Source organism: Sceloporus occidentalis, unplaced genomic scaffold, assembly GCF_023333645.1.
Source record: "Sceloporus occidentalis isolate IW3139 unplaced genomic scaffold, rSceOcc1.0.p SCAF_1, whole genome shotgun sequence".
Classification (NCBI taxonomy): domain Eukaryota; kingdom Metazoa; phylum Chordata; class Lepidosauria; order Squamata; family Phrynosomatidae; genus Sceloporus; species Sceloporus occidentalis.
In genome coordinates, this window is record NW_028316981.1 from 245717442 (window position 1) to 245743298 (window position 25857).

The 25857-nt window shown below is 38.1% G+C and overlaps 1 protein-coding gene across 1 annotated transcript in view; it reads right to left on the reverse strand.

Moving 5' to 3' along the window:
- The window catches only part of LOC149323707 (serine palmitoyltransferase 1), a 42158-nt gene that overhangs the window by 14585 nt on the left and 1716 nt on the right, over positions 1-25857 (reverse strand). The window contains exons 2-10 of the mRNA XM_089491287.1: positions 22473-22580; positions 17877-17971; positions 15073-15166; positions 13851-13923; positions 10337-10469; positions 4225-4354; positions 3699-3788; positions 2730-2837; positions 69-164 (exon numbers count right to left, since the gene is read on the reverse strand). Of these exons, the coding sequence (XP_089347413.1) occupies positions 69-164; positions 2730-2837; positions 3699-3788; positions 4225-4354; positions 10337-10469; positions 13851-13923; positions 15073-15166; positions 17877-17971; positions 22473-22580 (927 nt within the window). The remainder of the gene's footprint in view (positions 1-68; positions 165-2729; positions 2838-3698; positions 3789-4224; positions 4355-10336; positions 10470-13850; positions 13924-15072; positions 15167-17876; positions 17972-22472; positions 22581-25857) is intronic.

Consider the following 25857-nt stretch of genomic DNA (forward strand, 5'->3'; position numbering starts at 1 on the left):
TTACAGATTACTACTGGAATTTAACTCCATAGCAAGGTAAAGTTTTCATTTTAGGATTCTACACCCACCTGATGGTCAACAACAAAGGATCGCCCACAGCAAAATCCTCCAATAGATGCCAGAGCATTTTCCATATTTGCACTTATAAGATCAATATCATCAATCTATTGCACATAAAAAACAATGGCTGAGAGTTAGAAAAGGTTTGGTAGCCAGCCATACAGATGTAAGAAAGGTAAAGCTGCCTCCCAAAGTATTTAGATGCATACAGTTTTTTTAAAAAAGTATATGAATCTTTACATTTATCTAGAGAATTACATATAAGAATAAGTCAAGAGAGAGAAGACATAAGTACACACTGTCATTAGCAATCACCACTTCATTTAAAGTACCTTCTTTCTAGCCATAAAGATCTGGAATGAAATGCATGTGAAGCTGTTCTCCATTCTGCTCTGAAATGCATTTAGTTCATGCATTTCACCCAAGCGTTATTGTATTGTAGTGTACAAGATGAGCCTTTCAGAATAATTAGGAGGGAACAAATTACCCAGGATCCAAGAGAAGATGTAAAGCACTTTTCTTCCATGCAAAGCAGTGTGGCAATTTTTCCTTTCAGTGTTAGGCCTGTTCATCTTGATGTGTGCTACTCTAACAGCCCTTCTGTACTTCACGTGAAGGAGTATTGCTGGGATAAGAAAGCTAAAAAATTTCTGAGCCTGCACAATACACTCCAACTGGATCCTGGTCAATATTTAGCAGAACACCATAAAGTTATTTATTAAAAAACCAAATTATGTGTTAATGTACATCATATAGACATTCTGTTACATTACAGTTATTTCAAATGTTAAGCTGAATGGCAGAAAAATGTTCTTATTTTAACATTTTCCCCTTCTTTGTCACAATAAAAACTGATGATTAGTTTTTTGTGGGTATTTTGGGCTGTGGCCATGTTCTACAGAGTTTCTTCCTAACATTTTGCCAGCATTTTCAGAGAATGTTTGCCAGAAAAGGACTTGGCTATATATATTGTGTGACCTGGAAAGGCAGGAGTGATTTGCATGTACTACATTGCTGATTGATAATTGTAGGCCTCAGGGTGTGAGGGTCTGCACAAGAGGATTAATGTCTGCTTGATAGTGCTCATTGTCTGCTGGGAGAGTTCTCATTTGCATTTGTTGAGTCTTTATCTTGCTGTCTTTCAGGACTGGTAGCCAAACCTTGTTTACTTTAAGGGTTTCCTCTTTTCTGTTGAAATTGTCCAGGTGTTTGTGGATTTCAATGGCTTCCCTGTGCATCCTGACATGGTAGTGGTTGGCATGGTCCAGAATTTCAGTGTTTTCAAACAGTATTTTATGCCCAGGATGGTTTATGGCATGTTCTGCTACTGCTGATTTTTCTGGCTGGCCCAGTCTGCAGTGTCTCGTGTTCCTTGATTCTTGTTTGCACACTGCGTTTGGCAGTCCCTATGTAGACTTGTCCGCAGCTGCATGGTATGCGGTAAACTCCTGCGGCATACCATGCAGCTGCGGACAAGTCTACATAGGGACCACCAAACGCGGTGTGCAAACAAGAATCAAGGAACACGAGAGACACTGCAGACTGGGCCAGCCAGAAAAATCAGGTAGCAGAACATGCCACAAATCATCCTGGGCATAAAATACTGTTTGAAAACACTGAAATTCTGGACCATGCCAACCACTACCATGTCAGGATGCACAGGGAAGCCACTGAAATCCACAAACACCTGGACAATTTCAACAGAAAAGAGGAAACCCTTAAAGTAAACAAGGTTTGGCTACCAGTCCTGAAAGACAGCAAGATAAAGACTCAACAAATGCAAATGAGAACTCTCCCAGCAGACAGTGAGCACTATCAAGCAGACATTAATCCTCTTGTGCAGACCCTCACACCCTGAGGCCTGCCATTAGCACCCAACAATATAGAACATGCAAATCACTCCTGCCTTTCCAGGTCACACAATATATATAGCCAAGTCCTTTCCAGGCAAACATTCTCTGAAGATGCCAGCCACAGATGCTGGCGAAACGTCAGGAAGAAACTCTGCTAGAACATGGCCACATACCCCGAAAAACTCACAAAAACCTAAGGATGCCGGCCATGAAAGCCTTTGACATCACACAAACTGATGAATTTGAAGGCTGCCTATGCAATTAACAGAAAAGCACTATGGTACATGCAATAAGTCACTTAAGCAAATACTGAGTTCTGAAACATGGTTTAACAAAGGGTTGGGAAACTCAGCTCAAGAACCAAATTCAGGGACCACATTCTAGTGATGTGAGGGGCAAAGGGGAGAGGCCAAAAATCCAGCATATTCAGCATAAGGCTCCTTGTGTTAGTACAGGTGTTAAAACATTAGAACAGGTATTTCGACATTTCAGAATGGGAAAAGCCCAAAAGAAAGTAAGGAAACCACCAACTTGTGGCTACCTAAAAGGTCAAGATTAGAAACAGAGGGGTCCAGATTCAGGGCCTGAGGTTTCCTATCCCTGCTTTACAGTTTTGTAACCATCTATAAATTGCTGTTTCTAAGAGAAGCTGTTATCATCTTTGATTTTATATGTGTATTTTATACACATTTTATATGTGCATTTCAGTGGCTGCCAAAGTCACAGCTATCGACAAAGACAGTGTATACCAGAATTTGCTTTTTGCTACCACATGCCTGGCACAATAATCTATTTTCACTGAAAAATGTCACTCACATTTATTCCAAAATGTTCTGTAACTCCTCGCCCATGTTCTCCCAATACTCCAAAGGACAGACTTTCTTCCAAAAATAATCTCACTTTGTATTTGTATTTTAACTTCACCTGCAGATAATTTCAATTTGGAAAATACACAAGAAAATACAAGATTACTGAATGCTCTGGAAAAGAAACCTTGCACAGATTGCCAGATCACAGCAATTAGCCCCAAACAGTCATGTTATGTATTAAATATCTGAATATATTTATACAGTGGAACCTCGGGATACGAAATACCCGGGTTACGAATTTTTCGGGACCCGAAAAAAACCCATAGGAAATTATTGATCCGGGTTACGAAAGTTTTTTCGGGTCCCGAAAAAACTTTTGGTGCTTTTCGGCGCGATTTTACACCAAATCGCGGCTTTTCCCCATTAGCGGCTATGGGGATTCGGCTTGCGAAAGCCGTTCGGGTTACGAAAGCGGCCGCGGAACGAATTAATTTCGTAACCCGAGGCTCCACTGTACTGGATAGTCACTGGATATAACCTTCTGTCAGACTGGCTTGGTAAGACACTGATTATCTTCCAGAGCCATTTTATCACTCAAGCCAATTTTCCTGTGATCAGGTGTGCAGCAGTACTCAAGGTACCTGTGCATATGCAGTTTAAAATAATGATGTGATATCATATGAATATAAGAATATTTTTAATAGTCCTGATTTTACAGCATTGATGCTCCTCATAAAATTCGAGAAAAGGTAGGAAAAGATGCTTCTGAGCACTCTCATACAATATATTTTTGTACCTTCTCAGGAACAGAATTTTTGCCTAGTTTTGCCTATTAAAACCTCTTTTGAACAAAATTTTGCCAGAAAAACCCAGTGATATGGCCATCTTAGGGTAGTCATAAGTTGGAAACAACTTGAAGGCACACAACAACAAAACAACAAATTGTAGATATATAAAGTCAGAATTACCTACTTACCAGTTCTGGAAGAGGACAAATATCTCCAGTGTTAACAAACAAACCTTCTACCACAATAAATCTTCGTGTTACCCGAGCTTTTCGAGGATTCTGTAAAGAAACAGTTTGCAAAGGAAACATTTGGTCTTGTTATGTTATACCACCTTCATGCGTTCAACACAGATTGTCAATAGAGATGTTGTACAAAAGTAGCTGTTACCACTTTTCAGTTAAAGAAAATGAAGAAATTTATTATTTTTACACTGTAACTGTATCAGTGATAACATGGTTTTCAATTTCACCTATTTTATTTTAAACTTTTTCAGCAGATGAAAGTTGGCAAACTACATCTAGTTTGTTAACTTATTTCACTACTGCTTCCCAAACATTACAATCACAGTAATGAAACACAGCAGCCAAATGTATTTCAACATTCAATTTTCAAAGTAGCTTAGAAGAAAATAATGAGCAATGAAGCCATTCAAATAATTTCCTTATTAAAAAAAATACAATCTATTACACACTAGTTTCTTCAAAGAAACTGTACCTTTTGATCTTCAATCTCTTGTTCTTTTAGTAGATGTTCAAGGTCAGCCATATCATTATGTTTAAAAAACTTAATGTTACTTCTGGATGCCTGTAAGCCTTTCTGAATAGCAAAGCAGACTGATTCATCACTGTAAATAAACAAGAGTTCTGTCAGTTTGTTCTCAATTTAAGCTGTCTTTTTGAAGGTGATCTTTTCCCACAATATGCAGCTGTTTTAAAAAGTTTCTTTGTCCATGCAAGCCATCTCACCCCAACCACAGACTTATGGACAATCAAAACTACATTTGAGTTCAACAATAAACTATAGTTTATCACCACATTAATGAGCTATAGCAATCATGATCCTGATACTGCCACAATGAGGAAGCAGCTTTTGTTTCTTTTTCTCATTAACTGTAGTTCAGAAATATGTCCAAACCCTATGATTCAAGTTAACTATGATTTACTGAAACAAGCCAGTTTCAAAAGAATTGTTTCATTATATAAACACTAACCATAGTTTGCCCAGCTCTTCATGTAACCTAACTGCAGGTGGTTAAAGAAAGCAAAAACTTCTAAAGTTATACTCATGGCTGCACAAGAGAAGAGGGGAAGTTGGAATGTATGAGCCAGAGTTTTAATCACATTATGAGAAAACATACCATATATACTCAACTATAAGTCAATCTCATGTATAAGTCGAGGGCAGGTTTGGGGGCCAAAATTATGGATTTTGATATGACCCGTGGATTAGTCAAGAGAATTAGGGTCAAGTAACAAAGGATCTAAAGGATGAAGCAAAGAAAGACATTGCCAAAGAGTTTACAAAACTCCAGGAGGCATAACTGTTTGTGTTCACACTGAAGGATGGATGGATGAAAGAGCAGAGGGGGGTTGGTGCTTCCAAGACAGATTACATCTTTGTGTTTCACCAGGAGATGGTTTCTATTTTTATGAGAGTGAAAGTACAGTACTTACATTGGTCCATGGACTGGTTGACTCAGATTGATGGAGCCAAAATTTTGACTAAAATTTCTAGACTTATACATGAACATATACAGTAACTGACCAATATAACTGAATGTAGCCAGTATATATGGACTGAACAATTATGACACTAACTTCCCCTGCCCCTATGTTTACTGGAATTGCTATTAACTACATGGCTTCTGTATCACATTTCCCATTCAAATGAACACCAAAATGGTTTGAAAATTTAAAATTCACTTAAAACAGGCAATGCAAACATACTAAAAAGGAAACAGAACAATTAAAAATCAGGTGAGAGTAACTAGAAAATACCAATAGAAACAGAGCAGAATATATACAGTTGGCCCTCCATATCCATGGATGCTGCATCCACAGATTCAACCATTCACAGCTTGAATTAAAAAAAAAAATCCAAAAAGCAAACCTTGATTTTGTCAGGGGACACCACTTTACTATACCACTGTATATAATGGTACATGAGCATCCATGGATTTTGGTATCCACAAGGGTTCCTAGATCAAACCCCAGTGGATACCAAGGGCCTAATTTACAGTATATACGCCACTATAAGACGATGTAAATTGAGGGCAGATTTTGGGGCCAAAATTATGGATTTTGATATGACCTGTGGGTAAGTCAAGGGTAAAACTTAGGGGCATGTAACAAATGATGTAAATGATGAAATAAAGGAAAACAATGTCCAGGAATTGACAAAATTTCAGCATGCATAATTGTTCATGCTCACACTAAAGGATGGATGAGAAAGCAAAGTGTGTGTGTGTGTGTGTCAGTTATTCCAGGGGAGATTACACTCTTGTTTTTCAACAGGGCTCCTTTTATAATGAGAGTTAAAGTACAGTACTTACATTGACCCATGGATATGTTGACTCAGATTTTTGGGGTCAATTTTTTGACTAAAATTTCTAGACTTACACATGAGTATATAAAATACTAAAAATCTGAGAGCTCTAATAAAGGTCTTTTGAAATGTTCACTAAATCTGGAGAATCTTAAAAAAGATAATATATTGGCTCTCATAAAACAGTAAAATGAATGTCTCGGTACTAGATGGATTCATCTCATCTTCATATTATTACTCTCTCTCTCTTTCTACTGGTTTATTTCCTTAAACATGCTACTGTCTCTCCAATTCTCAATCCCTCTCACTTGATCCGTCTTCTCTAACTATCGTCCTGCCTCACTGTTGCCTTTTCTAAAGTCTTGGAACGTGCTGTTTACGTACACCGTCAGGAGTTTCTCTCTAATAATCCCATCACGGATCCTTTTCAATCTGGATTTAGCGCTCTACACTCCACGGAGATGGCTGTCACAAAAATTACAGATGATCTGCTTCAGGCCTAGTTCTCATTCTCCTTGAGCTCTCTGCAGCTTCCAGCAAAGTCGATCACGGTCTTTTGTCAGATTTGCTTCAGAACCTAGGATTTACTGATTTAGTCCATAGTTTGCTCAGATCATATCTTTCAAATCAGTCAATTGCTGTGGTAGCCGGATATCAGGTATCTTCTCCTTTTCCTCTGTTAGTTGGGGTTCCACAGGGCTCTGCTTTGAGCCCGTTGTTATTTTCTTTAGACACCTTATCTCCTGATAATCTTATCAGTTCATATGGTTTTCAATATCATCTTTATGTTGATACGTAGTTACAATTTTCTACTCCAGAACTTTCTTTGGATATTGAACAACATGTTACATCATGTTTCCCAGCCATCTCATCATGGATGTTTCATTGGCATCTACAATTTAACATGGCTGAGACAGAACTACTCATTTTGCCTCCAAAACCTACTTTTCAATATACATTTTCTAACATGGTCAATAATGTTCTCAGTCATCCTGTGAAGGAAGCACGTAGCCTTGGCTTTATTTTTTTATTCTTCTTTGTCATTTACTCCTCCGATTCAATCCGTAGCCAGGTCATGCTGATTTTTTCTTTATAATATTGCTAAAATTAGACTTTTTCTACCAGCTTCTTCTGCTAAGACCTTAGTTCATGCCCTAGTTATCTCCCACCTTGACCACTGCAATCTTCTTTTGATGGGGCTCCCAATGTCCCACCTTAGTCCCCTGATTTTCAATTCACATTCTGCTGCTAGGATTATCGTTTTAGCCCGTCGCTTTGATCATGTCACTGCACTTCTGGCATCTCTTCACTGGCTACCCATTCCTTTTAGGGATTGGTACAAGCTTCTTCTCTTAATATTAAAAGCTTTACACAACCTAGCTTCCCCTTATCTGTCAGTCCTTATTTCATCTCACCATCCTGTTTGAGATTTGAGATCCAGGACCTCGGGGCTTCTTACCCAGCCAAGGGTGTCTTCTTCCTTGGCTCAGCTTTGACCTTTTTCACTTGCTGCACCACACTCCTGGAACTGTCTCCCTGAACATCTGCAGACTATTTCTTCTCTTGCTAGTTATAAATCTGAATTAAAGACTTTCTTGTTCTCTAAAGCATTTGGAACTGTATTTTGATATTGTTTTATAATTTTATGTTTGACTATATGTATTAATTATTTTTACCGTTTGTATTTTAACTTCATAACTTCCTTAAATTTGCATTGTTTATATTTTATGACTTCTAGATTATATGCCATTGGCAGGTTAGATGCTGTTTTGATGATGCCTGTAAAGTGCCATGCAAATTTATGGCACTATATAAACAAACAACAACAACAACAACGATAATAATCTCCCATGCTACATCTACACAGAACTGCTTGGTGAGTGCTTGGAGATCAAAAGATGGAAATGAGAGGGAGGTTTCTCCTGCATACTGGTGATTATATATCTCCCTCTCATTTCCTTCTTCTGATGTGAGGAAATAAAAACAGTATCTTAATCAATCAGTTTTGTAGGAGATGAAGGTTATTATAATACTAATAATAAAGACTATATTTTACTGGTTTTACTCAATATTGCAGCTATTTTAGTTTTTTAGAAGCCAGACCTGCCTGTGGTCATTCATGCCCTTGAGGTCTCCTACACTGCACAATTATAGCGTTATGATTCCACTTGAACTGTCATGGCAACATCCTACTGAATTCAAGGATTTGCAGTTCAGCAAGAGGTATTTATAATTCACAGCCAGAAAACTCTATTACCTCCTCAAACTGCAAACCCCAAGATTCTACGGGATGTTGCCATGGTAATTAAAGGAGAATCATAGTGCTATAACTGTGTAGTGACTTCACTGATTGACTTCAGGCTTTACTCCATGTCCTATCCAGTGTCTGAAATATCCTATGTGGACAGGAAGGAAAGAACATTTTCAGTAGCAGTGCTGAGACAGCACAATATTGTTCAGGAAAAAAAGTTATTTTGATTGAATTGCTGCTTGCCTTTTGAAGAATCGCCAAGACATTCCTTTTTTTAAGTGGATATTTTAATGTATCATTTCTTTAGCTAGATCTTTGATTGCTTCTGTTTTTGTACTGTTTTTGATCTTTTAACCGCAGGTATAAATCGACTCTGCTGTTGTTTTATTGATTGTTTTAAAGTTATTTGTATTTTCAGTTTATCATCTTGAGGATTTTTTTAAAAAAGTAATGGTAGGACTGAAATCCCGAGCATAGAGAAGGATAAATGACTCATGCCTAGTAATTCCTAGCCAATCACTTAGTAAATGCACTACAAGGACCCCACCTCCTACTTAGCCTTCTCTTCTATCCACATTTACTTAGTAGTACATCTTATTAACCTCATTAGGACTTATTACTAACAGACATGCGTAGGTCTGAGGTTGTATCAATTAGTTCAGGCATAAGCAGCTGAATCAGACTGCTCTAGGTGAGATTTTTGTTTAACATTAAGTGAATTCGTTCTAACTGCTTTTGTCAATTGCATCTCTTTGCTTCGCTATAATTTATGGAGATACTGACAAAGCATTTGAACAGCTGTTAGTAATTGTAAAAAGTTTATTTTGAAGCAGCAATTGATTGTTAAAAGCAAGCAGTCACGTTAAAAGCATTCCGTAAGTGTGTAAAACAGTACTGTACTTGAACATGCACTTAAAATGTTATCAGGATACAATGTTGAAACTAACAAGATCAAAAACGCAATCTTAAGTTATGTATAATTGAAATTCCTCCTGAAAATTGTGCATTATGATTTTTTAAAAGAGAGAATCTCCATTCCTACCTTTCCTCAAGATAAACTGAGGCACTACTACAGTAGTTAACATATCAAACTGCCTCACTTAACCATTAAAAATTGGCTTTTAAATCAAGATAAAGATCTGATAATATATATATTCACTAAAATGGTTAACAGAATCCTTTCAATGCTAGTTAACACATACTGTACATATAGGAAACATTTCCCTCAAAGGTTCTTTCCAAGGTACAAAACCATATATAGAAATACCATTGACAACTGGGCTGGACATAGGTGTTGCCCAGTAGCTGGCAACAATTTACAGGACTTTTCTAATAACTAGAAAAAGCACTACTATAACTGAGGCAATGGTTCCTATTGATTTTATTGTACAACCCAGATCATATGCCCATTTCTGCATGCACCTTTGGATTCAGAGGCACCCGGTGCCTGTTTGAATAAACATATGGTCATAACTGCCCTTGAGAGCAATTTTAAAATCACTTCCCTAAAGACTGAAACCATACACCTGCATGTCTTTTATTTGTGCTCAAAGACCATTTTCTCTGAATTGACTGTGAGCATAAATAGTCAAAACAAGATGAGAAGCTGTGGCTTGCATGTTGCAGAAAGCTTTTTGCTTGATGAATGGTGAATATGCTGTTCATACTAAGCACACAACTCACACAAGAATTTATGATTAATAGATACACATATGGAATATGGGAGCCAGAGAAATCATCATAAGAGCAGGAATGTAAAACTACAGCAGCATCTTCAACTACTGCAGTCACAGGAACTACTAGTAAATACTTCCTGGTTCACATGAATGTAAGAGCTCAATACATACAGTAGTGTGTTAGCTGGTCCTTAGATTATTACTGTTTGAGAGACAGAACCCCTAGGAATAAGTAAATGTTGAAATGAAGAAACTTGCTCTTGGGGAGAAAAATTGCAGCAGAATATAACTGAATTTCTGCAGAATCTGTTCCAGAGGTTCACTCTGTAGTATCAAGAATACAAAGAATACATACACAAACACAATGTCTCCTCGTTTTGAATAAGCAGGAATAGCACTGGCAATTGTAGCAAACCCATAGGAATATATGATAGCTTCCTCAGTTTTCATAAATCTAGCAAGCCGATCCTCCAATTCTAAATGCACATCTGTTTGAGAGATATAATTCATGCAACTATTAACAGAATCACAACTACATTATTAACACTATGAATTATTCATTCTTGCCCACCCCGCTTAATAATGGTTCAGCTATACTGATACATTTGCCAGAAATATTCAAGAAAAAGCTTACTAAAAACCTATAACAAGTAACTTCCTTGGCTCTAGTAAGGTTGTAACACAGTGAGTAAAAAAAACAAACCCAGACATAACAGCATTAATGCATCATAATCCAAAGCAGCGGGTAGGGGTAACCAAGATTAAATTATCCAGTGAATGTTCAAAATAAAGTCACAGTCTTTGATCAGGATCAATGCCTTCTGTCACTGGGACTGTGAGGAAGGCAATCTCCCCCTTCAGTTCATGTGCCTTCAAAATGTGCTTCAGCGGGATTTTGGGAGTAAGGAGGTTGCATGAGAGAAGTGGAAGAAAGTCTCATAATATCATCAACTGGTTGTTAATGGGACATCAGATTCAGGTCTCTGTCTTCAGTCCAAACATGGGCTACCAAATTCTAAAGTACACTGCCCAAAGGATAATGGTGGGAAAAGAAGATTTTACACTCTTCTGTTACTTCTGTCCACTTTAGATGATAACCTATAAAGTAGGGGCATATCAGAAGCTGAGAAGATGACTCATAATATTCTTAATAGCAGTCAATCCTTCACTATAATAGGAAATTATTCACTCATACCACAAACCATATGGTTTTTGAATTCAAGTTCAATATCTAGACAGAGATCTAAACATAACAGTGCTGACTATGGACACAGATACAGTTTCACCACTACTATATCTCCCAGTATTAAAGAAGGTAGAGAGTTTTACTTCCACCCAACGGCTAAGGGAAAAAAAAATAAGAGGGAGGCACAGACAAAATGGTTCTTATATAGTCAGCTATATAATCTGTGCCAAAAATACCAGTGATAAGATGAGTGGCTTGCCTTATAAAACCCAGACATTTTCAAATGGTTCTAAGGAAGCCATTTTTAATCCTCTGAGTAAAAAAAAAAACCATTAAGTGTAGCACTTCCAGAAAGTAAGACCACAGGGAAGATAAGGCAAATGTTTAGGTTGGCTGTATTGCTGTACATCCAGTATTTTAGAGCCAGCAGGCCAATATGAAACACTATCATAGCCTGTGATTAATCACAGACTGCTGGTTTCATAGCAGGATTTGTACAACAAAACCCTTTTGCTTTAAAGCTTGGATTCAAACCTTTTGATTATTACACTGATATAGTATTTTAGTAATATTTCCATTACTGTCTGCAATATAAGTAGCTTCAAGCATTTCACCCAGAAATCAGACTGCCCTCTTGTGGTCTACTTGAAAAAGCACAGCTTATTATTTAATGGATTTCAATCTTTCCTTCGCTTCAGCCCAGTTTTCCTCCTATATGACATTTTTAGAACCATTTTAACAAGCTGGGGAAGATTTCAGAGAGGTGAGAGGAGGCTTGAATCCTGTTATGTTCTTGGAAGAAGTAGCATGGTGTGGACAGCAATCTTCATCAGGATCACTGTAAAGATCATTGTAAAGGTTCCCCTCTCCCCCAGTCTGCAAAAGTGAATGTTGGAAATACAATTGCTAGAACCTCCCTGACAGCAGTGGCTATGCTGGCTGAGGGATTCTGGAAGTGGTAGAGCCTAAAATAACTTTTTCATGCTTGCCCATGATTGCTTATCTAAACAAGCAGGAACCAATGAATCCCTACATACATTTGGTATATAACAGCAAGGATGCCTAGAGGACACAGGTGAAGAGGAGGAGAGTGCAAGAGTGTATGTGTGTGGAAATGATCTCATTTATTATTTATTTATTTACAGTATTTATACTCTGACCTTCAGCCCTAGAGGCTCTCAGAGCGGCTTAAGTTGATTTTACTTATTTAGTTTGAATGTATAATTGGTGATTTTTAAAAGCTTTAATGTTTTAAATTTGTATTGAAATGGTCTTAACTACCGTATATACTCAACTATAAGTCGACCTAATATGTAAGTCGAGGGTAGGTTTTGAGGCCAAAATTATGGAATTTGAAATGACCCGTGTTCTATTGAATGAGGCTCGCGTTTATGCGGGATTTGCATTACGTGGGGGGGGGGTCCGGAATAGATCCCCCATGTAAGGCAGTATGTTTTGTTTTTAACTGCTGTTTTAATACTAGTATTATTTAATGTTTTAAACTTTTGAAATTAATGTTATAGTTGTATCCTTTTAAAATTATTGTAAACTGCCTTGAATCCAGTTTTGGGAGAAAGGTAGGATACAAATCCAATAAATAACAGCAACAATGCCCTGATGACACAGAGGTTAAATGTCTGTACTGCAGACACTCACTCACAAACCACAAGGTTGTGAGTTCAGTACCAGCCAGGGGCTCAGGGTTGACTCAGCCTAGCATTCTTCCAAGGTCACTAAAATGAGTACCCAGCTTGTTGGGGGCAATTAGCTTACACATTGTAAAATTGGTTAGAGAGTGCTCAAGTGCACTGATAAGTGGTATAGAAATGTACTTGCTATTGCTGTAACACACATTTCATGCACATACATTCTGTTAAGATCAACACTCCAAACTGGGGTAGGGTGACAACAATTTAGTGAAGGAGTATGTACATGCAGTGTGGTTTTAGATTGGCTCACTTTTGATACATGACAAATGATCAAGCGGGGGAGGGGGATCTCCTCACTCCCACTCTAGTGTGGAAAGTAATCCTGTTCCTCATCTCTTTTTAGCACCCTCTATGCCCCACAAGAGTCAGCATGGTATAGTGGTTTGAGTGCTGGAATAGGGCACTGGGAGACCAGGTTTGAATCCTCACTCAGCCATGGAAACCTACTGGGTGACCTTGGGCAACTCACACTCTCTCAGCCTCAGAGGACTGTAAGGGCAAATCCCCTCTGAACATATTTTGCCAATAAAACCCTGTGACATGTTAACCTTGGGGTCACCATAAGTCAGAAATGACTTGAAGGCATGCAACAACAAAGCCTCACAATTTTATTTTTCTCTAGATTAAAAAAAACAAAAACAAAACATATCCTAGGCTCAAAAAGACTGTCTATATTGCCAGCAACATTTAACCCTCAGCTTTTCAGCCAAAACCCCCAGACAGACAAAGGGGAAAAACAGTTTCAGTTGTAGCATTTTCTGTTATAGGCCTGAATTTCAGTTGATTTCCTGAAATCAGCACCAATTCCACTGGCAAATTAGGAGATAAAGCTTGGCATGGGGATGAAAACTGGCACCTGCCCCCACCACATTTACCCATCCTGGAATAACACGTTTATGAAAAAACAAAGCAAACGGCTGTCATAGAAAGCTTACTTTTATTAACAGCTGGCCTGAAAAACATGGCATACTTACCAAAAGTTCCATAAAATCCTCTAGGGCCACAAGAACCAACCCCATATTTTGCCAAAGATGCCTGGGCTACATTCTTTAAAAAAGCATAAAAGGAAAACTATGTTAAGTGCAAATATTCAGTAGAAATGAAGTAATTCCTAGACTTTCCACAATGGTAGTACTGACTTGTTCATATAATAGAAATTTATTCATATACAGATTTAAAGGTACAGTGGCTATACAAAAATAAGAGCCCCAGAGAATGGCCTGAAGGCATTGTTTAATTCTTTGAATTAAGCCTTTCAATCATAGAGTTAAAAGAGAATTCAGGGGCCATCCAGTCCAATAGTCTGTCATGCAGGAATACACAATCAAAGCAACCTCAACAGATGACAATTCAGCCTCTGTTTAAAAGCCTTCAAATAATGAAAGATACAGGAAGAGATTCCACCTAAAATGTTTAGGTGGAATCTCTTATCTTATAGTTTTCCTCCATTGTTCCGTGTCCTAGTTTCTGGCACAACAGAAAACAAGCTTGTTCCATCCTCAATGTGATATCCCTTCAAATATTTAAACAGGGCTATCATATCACCTCTTAATCTTCTCTTCTCCAGGCTAAACATTCCCAGCTCCCTAAGGCACTTCTCATAGGGCACCATTTTGGTCACCCTCTTCTGGACATGCTTAGGATGATTGCCTAATGTCCTCATCATGAACAATGAGGACATAAATATTTACCAGGACATAAAACATAGTAGTACAAAGTGAATGATATTATGTTTGGGAGTCCAAGATTCAAAGATCAAATATCCCTGTTTTAGATGCAACAGAAAACTATGGTTGGAAGCAGAGATGGATAGTCCATAGCCCTTGGCCCAATTTCAAAAGCTCATTGCAAGCAATTCATTCAGATTTCTGACAAGAGTGACATGTCTCCCTGTCTGTCCATTTGCTTACGATAAAGTAGGACAATAGAAAAAGAGGTCAGAAGAAAAAATTAGAGGGAAGGAGGGTATTGACACAGCCAACAATCATTCCTGACACAATGAAACCTTTACTATGAAAGAGTGCCTAGACATTGGTTTATGCAACCACAACAAACACACCAAAAGTAGTACATAAGGGAGGGAGGAGTATTACATGGGGGTAAAGTTCATTTCTGGCTTAATAAACTAAGATTACATCAAAATACATCATTTGATTTAATGCCTCACATTTCAACAACCACTATGATGCCACTTACCTTCACTCTTTCATTATCCAAAAGCCCAAGAAAATTAAATGATGCAAAGTTTATGCACTGTTTGCCATTCACAATAATTTTATGGGTTGGAGGCCTTGAAAAGATGAAAATTAAATATTGTTTTACTTAACAAATGAACACACTTCAGTAAAATTTAATATAGCTTTGCTTGGTTTTATACGTAACATTTGATTTTGAGACCTGTACTCTGCTCAGTTCTACACAGCATTGGAGTTGCACGATATAGCTAAATAGATGCAGCAATTGCAAAAACTGTCCAAATTGGCAGATAACAATGGAAATATTTCTGGTCTATAGGAGAGGTGAGCAATTCATGGCTCTTTTGATGTTACTGGACTGCAACTCCCATAATTCCTAACAGAACAGACACTAACAAGGGATGAGAGTGCAGCAAAATTTAGAGGGCCACAAACTGCTCACCCTGATGTAAAAGCTCACCTCCTCTCTGTTTAGGTTATTTGCCTCCTTTTGCTGTTAATAGAAGTCACTAAGCAGTCTTTAGCAAAACAACCTTAGTATTACTAGCAGATGTTGCACTTTAAAGACAACTACAGTACAGCTGAAGTCTTTCTACTTCCCAAGACTTTAAAAGTATTTAGGAAGTCTCTAACTTAAAACTATATACATAGATAGATAATGTATTTTTAATATTTCCTAATGGCTGGCTAATAAAAAAATATTGAGCGTACACATTATGTATATAACAAAGACAAAAGTAAGTGGTAAATAAAAGTTTTAATGCACTGCTCAGGAAATTCTAGCATGCTTAAAAAGTAATTAAGATTCTTTGCCTGTTTCATAAAAAATACAGAATGGATTTTACTTCTAAGGAAGGAGAGCTGGATCAACTTCAAAACTAAGCCTTCAAGATGTGTAAGAAAAAACAATGAAGTAAAATTAAATATGCAGCACAGAGAAAGGCACTATGGTGTCCTCCAGATATTTTAACATCAGCAAGGAACAGGTGGAATGGTCTTTGTAGTCCATAACATGTGGAGGACATCAGGTTGCCTAACTGTGATGTAGAGAAAAATCACATGACAATACAGCCCTCCAAATGTTCTGCAGACGTTTACTAAAGTGAAGTACAATTAGTAATGCAAATTGTGTCATGGTTTGAATCTAAAGATATACTAGCACAGGAGTGACAGCAACCTGAAGCCCTCTAAAGGTTGCTGGATGTAAACTCCTACGATCCTTCACAAAACTAGCTAGGGCTTATGGGTGTGCTAGCAATCACTGCTTATGCGTGTATAAACAATCACTCTGATGTGCATTCTTTTGTGCATTTTTTCAGTGGTGGTAAGTGTCTGAGTGATACAGTCTTCCAATGTCTGCTGAGGAAGAGTCAGTGCAGCCCCACAACCTTGACAGTTGCCCATCCCTGCACTAAGGAGTAACATGCTCCCTCAATTCATCTCAATTAATATTTATATCCTGCTTCCAAAGATGCAACATTTCAGTGCTGGGAAATCATGCATGACATTTTAAAATATTAATATATGCTTACTTGTCTGCTACAGCAAAGTTTAATCATTTTTATATAACTTGTAAAGAAAAAAATGGCATGATTCTTGATTACGCACACTGATTTTTGATTATGCACATTATGTTCACATATTGCATGGATAAAAACCTACCATATATCACAGAAATTGCAATTAGCATTAGTCAAGTGTCTTTATAGACAGATTAATCCAAGCGTTCATTAATATCTGTTAATTGCTTAGAAACTCCTTTGTTAACAATTAATAGTTGGGAAGGCCAAACCCAAGTAAAAGATTTCAGAAGCCCACACATTCATAGTTTTCGATATATTAAAAATTTAATGTGGGATAAAAGCCACGCATGGAGCAGGGTATTGTGAAGAACTTGGAAATATTATTTCTTTGATAATGACTTCCAGTGTTGTTCCAGAGTTTTTTATCCAACAGAACGTTCTTAAACTGTTGTAGTGCCTCACACTGTTAAAGGTAAGAAAGCAACCTCAAAACTCCATATGTTCAAGGCTACAGGCTTACATGAACCAGGGAACAAATTCCACTGACCTCAGTGGAACTTAATTCCAGAGTACATACACAGTATCTGAAATTTTTAGACTCTGCTTCAGATTCAATAGGGTACATCTTCATGAGACATGATGGGGAAGGGGATAAAAATTTTAAAAAGCATATTGGGAAGCACAGAATTATCTTGTGACTAGAGCCACAACTGAAGCATAATACAAAGCTTGCCTTTTAAAAGATTTTTAAAAGGTTTTCCATAAGGCCTTACTGACTGAATGGAATTTTCTTTTCTTGATTCTTTATAATGAATTGATGCCAAATGTCTCAAGTAGAATACATCAAAACTTCACTGTTTTACTTGCTTTATTCTGGGATTTGTTTAAGCATTATGGGTTTTTGTTTTTTACTCACTGAAATCTCCTCAGCTTAACAAATTTAAACCTGAGGAGACAGGTATCCATAATTACAAGTCTAAGTTAGGCAAGCCTCTACTATCTATCAAGCAGCATGATGCAAACACTCATCAAATATTTTTGTGCCTACTTGAAGTATTTCAGAAGACAATCTCATGCCAGAATTTCAGTCTGTGTTGCAACCTGGTTCTCAAAGTCTGCAGGAGAAGAAATCATAATATTCCTTGAAAATTATCAGGATTAATTACAATCCTAATTACATTTAACAGGAAGCAAGCAACTTTGAAATTAGCTTTCTTTCACATAATTATATAAAGAACTGAACTGTTAATTCTGACACAATATTTCTTTATTATAGATTTACCCTGAAACAACATTGTAGTTGAGAGCTGGATGATCTTTTGATACAGGAGGAACAAGAGGTTCTGGCTGCCATTCTTCAATTAATTCTTCCTTTTCCTAAAAGAGAGATAAGCCAAAACATTGACATTCATCCATCTTATTGTAATGGTGATGGAAATATTGTTGGATCTAAATAGATGGCAACATTTATACAAAATTAAATGTAAACAAGGCAGATGGATTTAAATTATGGTGACTGAAATGAACAAAATAGATAATTAGGATTCAGTAATTTAAATGAAGTTTCCCATTTTATAACTCACATTTTCTACATATACTACACATACTAATCAGTTAGTACAACAACTACAAAATACCTGTTTGGACATGAGCCTCTACTTTCCCTAGAAAAGATATGTCCAATTCGAATTACATAGTGAAGCTGTCCTTTTTTGGTCTACTGATGGACAAGATCATCAAAGTTATGGATTTCTCCTTATAGATTCACTATGCAAGATCACATCCTTGAAGACTGGAAGTAAACCCTTCTCAGCATGATTCATTTCTCCATAAAAGACATATAGGAGTGCGCTGCAATTGCTGAGAACTTGCTAGAAGTACAAGTAGTGAATGTGAGTAGTGAATGGAACAGTGTTCCACAATGAGTGGCAGGCAAAATAATAAACACTCATAATTCCAGAAATCAACAAACTGACAAGCTCAGATAGTCAGAAGACATAAATTAGGCATATAAGGTACCTCAGATGTTCCTTGTAAAACACATGGCTGGGTATGCTGTATTCTAACATCTAGAATGATGTGCTGGTCCCTAGATCTACTTACAATAAGAAAGAGAATACAAATTGAGTATCTCTTATCCAAAATGCTTGAGACCAGAAGTGTTTTGGATTTTGGGTTCTTATTTTTATTAGTTTTTGGAATATCTGTACATATAAGTACATAATGAGATATCTTGGAGAAGGAATCTATGTCTAATCACAACATTCATTTATGTTTCATATACACATATATAAGCCTCAAGGTAATTTTATACAGTATTTTTAATAATTTCGTGCATGAAACAAAGTTTGTGTACACTGAACCATCAGAAGGCAAAGATGTCATTATCTGAGCCAACCATGAAAAAAGTTTTAGTTTTTGGAGTATTTTACATTTTGGAATTCCTGATGAGGGAGACTCAACCTGTATATGTTCTACTGTGTCATATGTATCATATTACTGACCACAGAAGTTGGTTTTTCTGTGGTTTCTTTCGCAGCAATAAAGAACAGATAGCTCAATTATGTTTAAGAAATTATAAGGACAGACCTTCCCATGTTTGCATTCAATGTGAGGTTTAGACAAATTCACATTATTATTTTTAAAGCCACTGTTGTTTATTATTGTCAGAACATTTAGAAAAAGAACATGTGTGAAGACATCTTTAAAAATAACTGATTTTTATCCACTCTGGGTGACAAATAGAACACCACACAGCAAGGAAGCTGTACTCAGCTGCCCCACAGTCTAACAGATTGCAGTTCTGCCAAACAACAAAAGCTTTGTTTTAACTTGACAAGAGATAGTATAATGTGGCCCCCTGATGCTGTTGGATTGCAACTCCCATCAGACTAATTCAATTTCAATAGAAGCCTATAAAGGTCACCGTTCCCCATCCCAGATGTAAAGAGCCATTTCCTAGCTTGATTTCTGCTGCTCCAGAGAATAGGACCTGGAGCAAAGGATTCAAACTACAGTACAGCAAAAGAGATTCCACCCCAACATTAGGAATTCCACCTCTGACAGTAAAAGCTGTTTAACAGTGGATCATACCCCCTTGGAGTGTGGCGGAGTCTCCTTCTTTGGAGGTTTTTAAACAGAGGCTGGATGCCCATCTGTTGGGGGTGCTTTGATTGTGCACTCCTGCATGAAAAGGAGTTGGACTGGATGGCCCTTGTGGTCTCTTCCAACTCTATGATTCTAACTTGGGAACTACAGAATTATAGGATCAAAAAAGCATGTAAGCACTCCCTGACAGCAACCCAAGAGGTGAAATGGTCAGAAAAAGAAGATTTAACTGCAGCAGTGCTTATTCTTCTTCTGCTGCAATCTTAAAACATACCATGCTTCAAAAGTCCCACTTCACTTGTAAGCTAGTAACCATTACTATTAATTTCACAACTAATTTTTACAAAATGTAAAAACTATCAACATCAATGGATTAAAAAAACAACTGGACAACATGCTTGTCAGTAGTTATCAGAGTTACAAGCACAACAGAGGATTAACATTCAGAAACAACATATCAGAAGAACAGCTTCCTATCCTGCTCAGGAAATGTCCATAACTTTGGTTTGCTACTACTGGGGAAACAGACACAAAAGTAGATGGACCACTGGCAGATCCAGCAAGTCATCCTTATGTTTCATCAAATTCAGGGATGGTAATTGTGTGGCCCTCCAGATGTTGTTGATCTGCAGTTCCCAGCAGCTTAGCTAGCACGTTTAATGGTTATGAATCGACAACAATTCCCATACTAATCTAGTTCAAGGATGGGGGACCTTTTTCAACCAGAGTGCTGAATTCCATTTCAGAGAAGGCCTCGGAGCCACATACCACATGACAAAATGATAATCAGATTTTAACTTAAAGCTCTTGCTGCCAGCAACTAAGCATTAACAGAGGCAATTCAACCTTTTCAACATTGGAAAAACTAGGACCAAGGCTGGGAAACCGTCAAACAGTAATATTACGGTGAAGCAGGTGGAGCCACCAGAGAAATCCCAGAAACTCAATTGGGACCAAAGGTGACCACTCTGGGCATTTAGACTAGATGTTCCTCAGCTCTGAGAAGACAAAGATCATGTTGTCTCACAAGTCTCTTTAACACGGCACTATCTAAAATGGTAAATTAAAACACTAAAAGCAGGTGTTTAATCGAGCAATTCCTAGTTTCTCCAGTGGATAAAATAGACAGATGAGATACAACACATACTGCAGGGGTGGGCAAAGTGTAGTCAGTGGGTCACATGTAGCTCCCATTGCTGCTTCTGTGGCTCCTAGGGTCAAAGGTGTTTGCTTGCTTTTTAAATACAAGGAAATTTAAGTTCCACTGACTTTGTTATTAAAAAAGGATTCTTTGGGGCTTGAAATGGTCCACAGATGCCTTAAAAATGGCAAATACCCCCACATACCCCAGAGAGGGTTTAGGAAAGAACACATTTTAACTTTTTTTGTGGTAGGTGAGATTCAACTCTCCCAAGTCACCTGGAGGACTCCTGACTCTCTCCCCTTGCAGCCTTCCACAGCTGGTCACCTTGATCTACTATATCTTTAAAGTTCTGGAAAGAGCAGGTCCCAGAATCTTTCAGGGCTCTAGTTTTTTGTGGGTTTTTCGGGCTATGTGGCCATGCTCTAGAAGAGTTTCTTCCTGACGTTTCGCCAGCAACTGTGGTTGGCATCTTCAGAGAATGCTTTGCTTGGAAAAATTGGGTACAGTGGAACCTCGCCATAGGCGGGCGCGCCATACGCGGCCTTGAGCACATGCGCTCAAGCCGCAGCGCGCACGCGGGGTGGCGTGTCCCATTTAGTTGAATGGGCGCACGCGCCTGTTGCACCGCACGCGCGCCCGTTGCGCCCCGCGCACCTCCGTGCCGCCGTGCACGAGCCCCATTGTTTACAATGAGGCTCGAGTATAGGCGCAAATCGCCATACGCGGCGGGATCCGGAACAGATCCCCCGCGTATGGCGAGGTTCCACTGTGTGTGTGTATATATATATATATGTGTGTGTGTGTGTGTGTGTGTGTGTGTGTATATATATATATATATATATACTGTGTGAGCTTGGGAATGCAGTAGTGATTTGCATGTGTATTGTTCTGTTGCTGATGGCAGGCCTCAGGCTGGGAAGCTAATGCAAAAGAGGATTAGCGTCTTATACGCCAGGTGTCGTCTTATAGGGCAGGTGCTGAAACTTCCGGGCCGGACTGGAGAATCTGCAGTCGCCACATATAGTGGGGGGAGCTCAAAAGCAGCTGCATCCCAACCATATGTGGTGACTGTATGAAAGCAGCATGGGCAGCGCTGTACAAGTACGGTAGAAGAAAATCCACTGCAGGATTCATAGGAAGAAGGGACTTAACGCAGTCCCGATGACGACGTGAGGGGGCGCCTTACCGGGAAGGTGTAAGTGAAGGGCAGAGCAAACTGCAGGCGTCCAGGACGCCCAGGGCATGGAAAAAAGAGCCATGTTTGTGCTACCGCTTTGACAGTCTTGGCGACAGAGAGGGCTGGGCAGGCAGGGAGAGCTGAACAATCCAAGCAGGCCTTGTATACAACAAGTTTTCCAGCTAAGTACCTGCATGTCATAAGCATTTGAATTAAAATTACCATATTGAAATCAAATCTGATGGTTTTTAAAAAAATTTATTTGGTGTGCATTGGAAGAGGGGTAGTCTTATACGGTGAGTATATCCCAAACTCTATATTTTAACTGGAAAAGTTGGGGGTCATCTTATATGCCCCAGTTGTCTTACACAATTATCAGAATGTGACTCTTATTTCAAGCATTACATCTTCCACAATAGTTCTATTAAGAATACTTCAAAACATCAAACCTTAGGTGTGAGGTCAGATCTCTCTTGAAGCTTGTATGTTTTTGAAAAAAGTAGTCTGATTATCCATAGGATCAAAATGCCTTCCAAAATAAGATGGTAGGTTGGAGCCTAGGAGTTAAAGAAAAGTACTGATTATACATTAATACCACCACTAAAATTGCAATCTCTTTCAAAGTATTTGTGTTAGAGTCACAATTTCTGCTGAGATTCAGCTTGTAATATGATTGTTGTGACTGTGCAATAAGTGCTTTCAGGAGGCCCAGTATTATCTTATCAATGTAGGTTTCATGAGGAGAAATGTATACACACATCTTAATATAACATGGGAATATTGTATGGGTTTGAAACTGCAAACTGAGCTCCAAAGTGACCTGAAATAGCTTTGTTTTGGCATGTCTGTCCTGGCCCTAATATATATATATTATTGGAGCATCTATGTGAGCATATTAAAATAAATATTAATGGAGACAACACAGCACAGTGTTTTGAGTGCTGGGCTACAACTGTGGAGATCAGGGTTCGAATCTCCACTTGACCATGACACCCACTGGGTGACCTTGGACAAGTCACAGTCTGTCAGCCACAGAGGATAGTAATAGCAAACCTCCTCTGAACAAATTTTGCCAAGAAAACCCCATGACAGGTCACCACAAGTCAAAAAAGACTTGAAGGTACAAAAGAACAGCAAAGGACTCTGTATATATTTGACATTTTTATTGTCTGTTTCTAATATGGCCTGTTGATTGATTTATTTAAAAGGAAAAAAAAACATAAGACATTGGAATCCCAGTTTCATGATGAGAAACGGAATTGCAGAACACAGCACAACTGTTCAGAATGCAACTTGCAATTTACTGAACAGCTCCTCATACACACAGTACTGTATAATTTTTACTTACAATAAGGAAGAAAAATATATGGCCCTCCAGATACTGCTGGATTGCAGACCCCATAATTCCTTGTCATTGTCTGTTATGGCTAAGGCTGATGGGAGTTGGAGGCCTGCCTCTTCCCAACCCCTGCTATAAGAAATGATGCTGTATGGGAGGGCCATTCAGTTGCACAGAGGTTGTAGCAACACACTACCCTCTTCTACAGAAGTTTTAGACTACAGCTCTAATTTTCCCTAACTATTGACTATGCTACTTGAAGTTGACAGTACCTATCATCCAAAACATATTAAGAAGGACAGCAGAGATATTGGAAGAATATTAATAATCAAATTAACCTCATTATGGGGAGAGTTATTAAACACAAACCAGAATGTTTTTTGTTGGGAATATTCGAAGAGGATATAAAGGGGAAAGAAGAAAAGATACTGTATTATTTAGTGGTCCTAGCTAGGATATGTTATGCACAATACTGGAAATGCCAAACGAACCCGACAATTGAGGAATGGATTTACAAAATCTGTGAAGGAGTAGAAATGGACAGATTGACTCAAATTCTGAGGGATGAATCTACAGGCAAGATAAAAGATGACTGGGAAGGTTTCTTTAGATTCTTGGACCCTGAGTGGGGTATTAAAGCTGCATCCTGTATATGAGACATTGTATATAGTATAATATTACTTTACAAACATAGTTAAATTGAGATATGTGTTTAGAATAATATATTAGATACATTTCAATAAGGGCAAGTGGATCTGGATTGTTAACATACTGCATTTTAAGAAAGGCAATTTTAAGCAAGGATAATACAGATACTGGTGAAGGGAAGTCCTATGTCTGTGCGAATGTGAGTTAGACTGTGTTGGATAACAATTGGCAACTGAAAGATCACCAAGAGGATGAGAATGAGAAGGTTAAAGAAGGAGAAGTAAGTGTAGAAGGTTTGAGTAGGTTGAATATCAAGAGTTAGGTTAGATGCAGGAGAAGAGGTAGGGATGTAAGGAAAGAAGTAGATTAAGACAGGTTTGTAGTGGAAGGCTTAGAGATTTGAGGGTAAGTGTAATCATAAGAAGGATTTCCTCTTGCGAACAAATAAGTACGAAGTGTGGGTATAATTGTATTTTTGTATGTCATGGTTTTTTTCTTTCTCCTTTTTATTTCATTTTATTTATTGGATATTTGTTATTTGTTATTGATATGTCTGATGTATATAGATGGATTGATTGTATGTTTTCTGTGTATATATTATTTTCTTTCTTCGTTGTGTTATTTGTTTTAATAATAAAAATTTAAAAAATAATAAAAAAGAAGGACAGCAGAGGAGTAATGGTATAGAACCAAATAACACCAAAAAGTCAGTATTCTCATGAAATTCAGATACAATTGCTTAAATTAGTATCAGGTGAACATCAAGTAGTATGTGGGATTGAGCAGATTAACTGCATACCTTTGACTGTTAAGGCCAAAAGGTTAAGTTTTTTTTTTCCAAATAGCAATATCTGTGATGGTTTTGTTGAACATTGTTAGAACTACAGGTCATGTGGTCTTGTTTCTGGAATGTCTTCATAATTCACCACTTACCTAAACACAATCCCTTTTCACCAGTTCGCCAGGTCTACCAAACTACTCTGAGACACAGGTTTCTGTGAGCTGGCATCATTTTGTATTTATTGGTGAAAATGACCTAACAAGATGAATTAAGAGATGGACCTTCAGAATGAATAGTTTGCTAACTCTGGCTCAACCCTCTTGAGAAATCTGAAATTTAATTTTAAAATCAATTTTCAAAGGCTTAAACCAAAGGGGGAAATCAGTGATCATGAATAATGCAGCTCAAATAGATGAGAGACAGCTTTGTACTAGATCTAACAATTGAAGCATAATCGTATTAGTCTATACAGAGCTTGTTACATGCCATCAAGAAACTTCTTACTTGTGGTGAACCTATCACAGGGGTTTCCTGGCAGAATTTATACAGAGGAGGTTTGCCCTTGCCTTCCTGAGGTTGAGAGAGAGTTACTTGCCCAAGGTCACCCAGTAGGTTTCTATGGCCAAGTGGGAATTCAAACCCTAGACTCCCAGTGTCCTAGCCCAATGCTCAAACCACAACATCAGGCTGGCTCTCTGTTCAGACTGAAGTCCCCATATTCAATGGAGGAATTTAATGGAGCTTAGTCCCAGCACTAGTGGATCTTCAAGATCTCTACAGAGTACATATGCTGCCCACAAACCTCTACAGCAGAAATGAGGAACACTTTGCTCTCCAGATGATGCTGGAGTAAAACTTCCATTAATCATAGCCAGCAAAGCCATGGTAAGGCATGAAGGGAGTTGGAGTACAACAATACATGCCCTATACACTGCAAGGTCAGGAACTGAATTTGTAAATTTAAATGAAGAGGGCTTGATCTTAGCCACTGAGCAATGTTCCCCCGCTTCTGTTTCCCAACGTAGAAAAAAATATTGTTTGCCAACATTTAGAAACTCAGCAATAG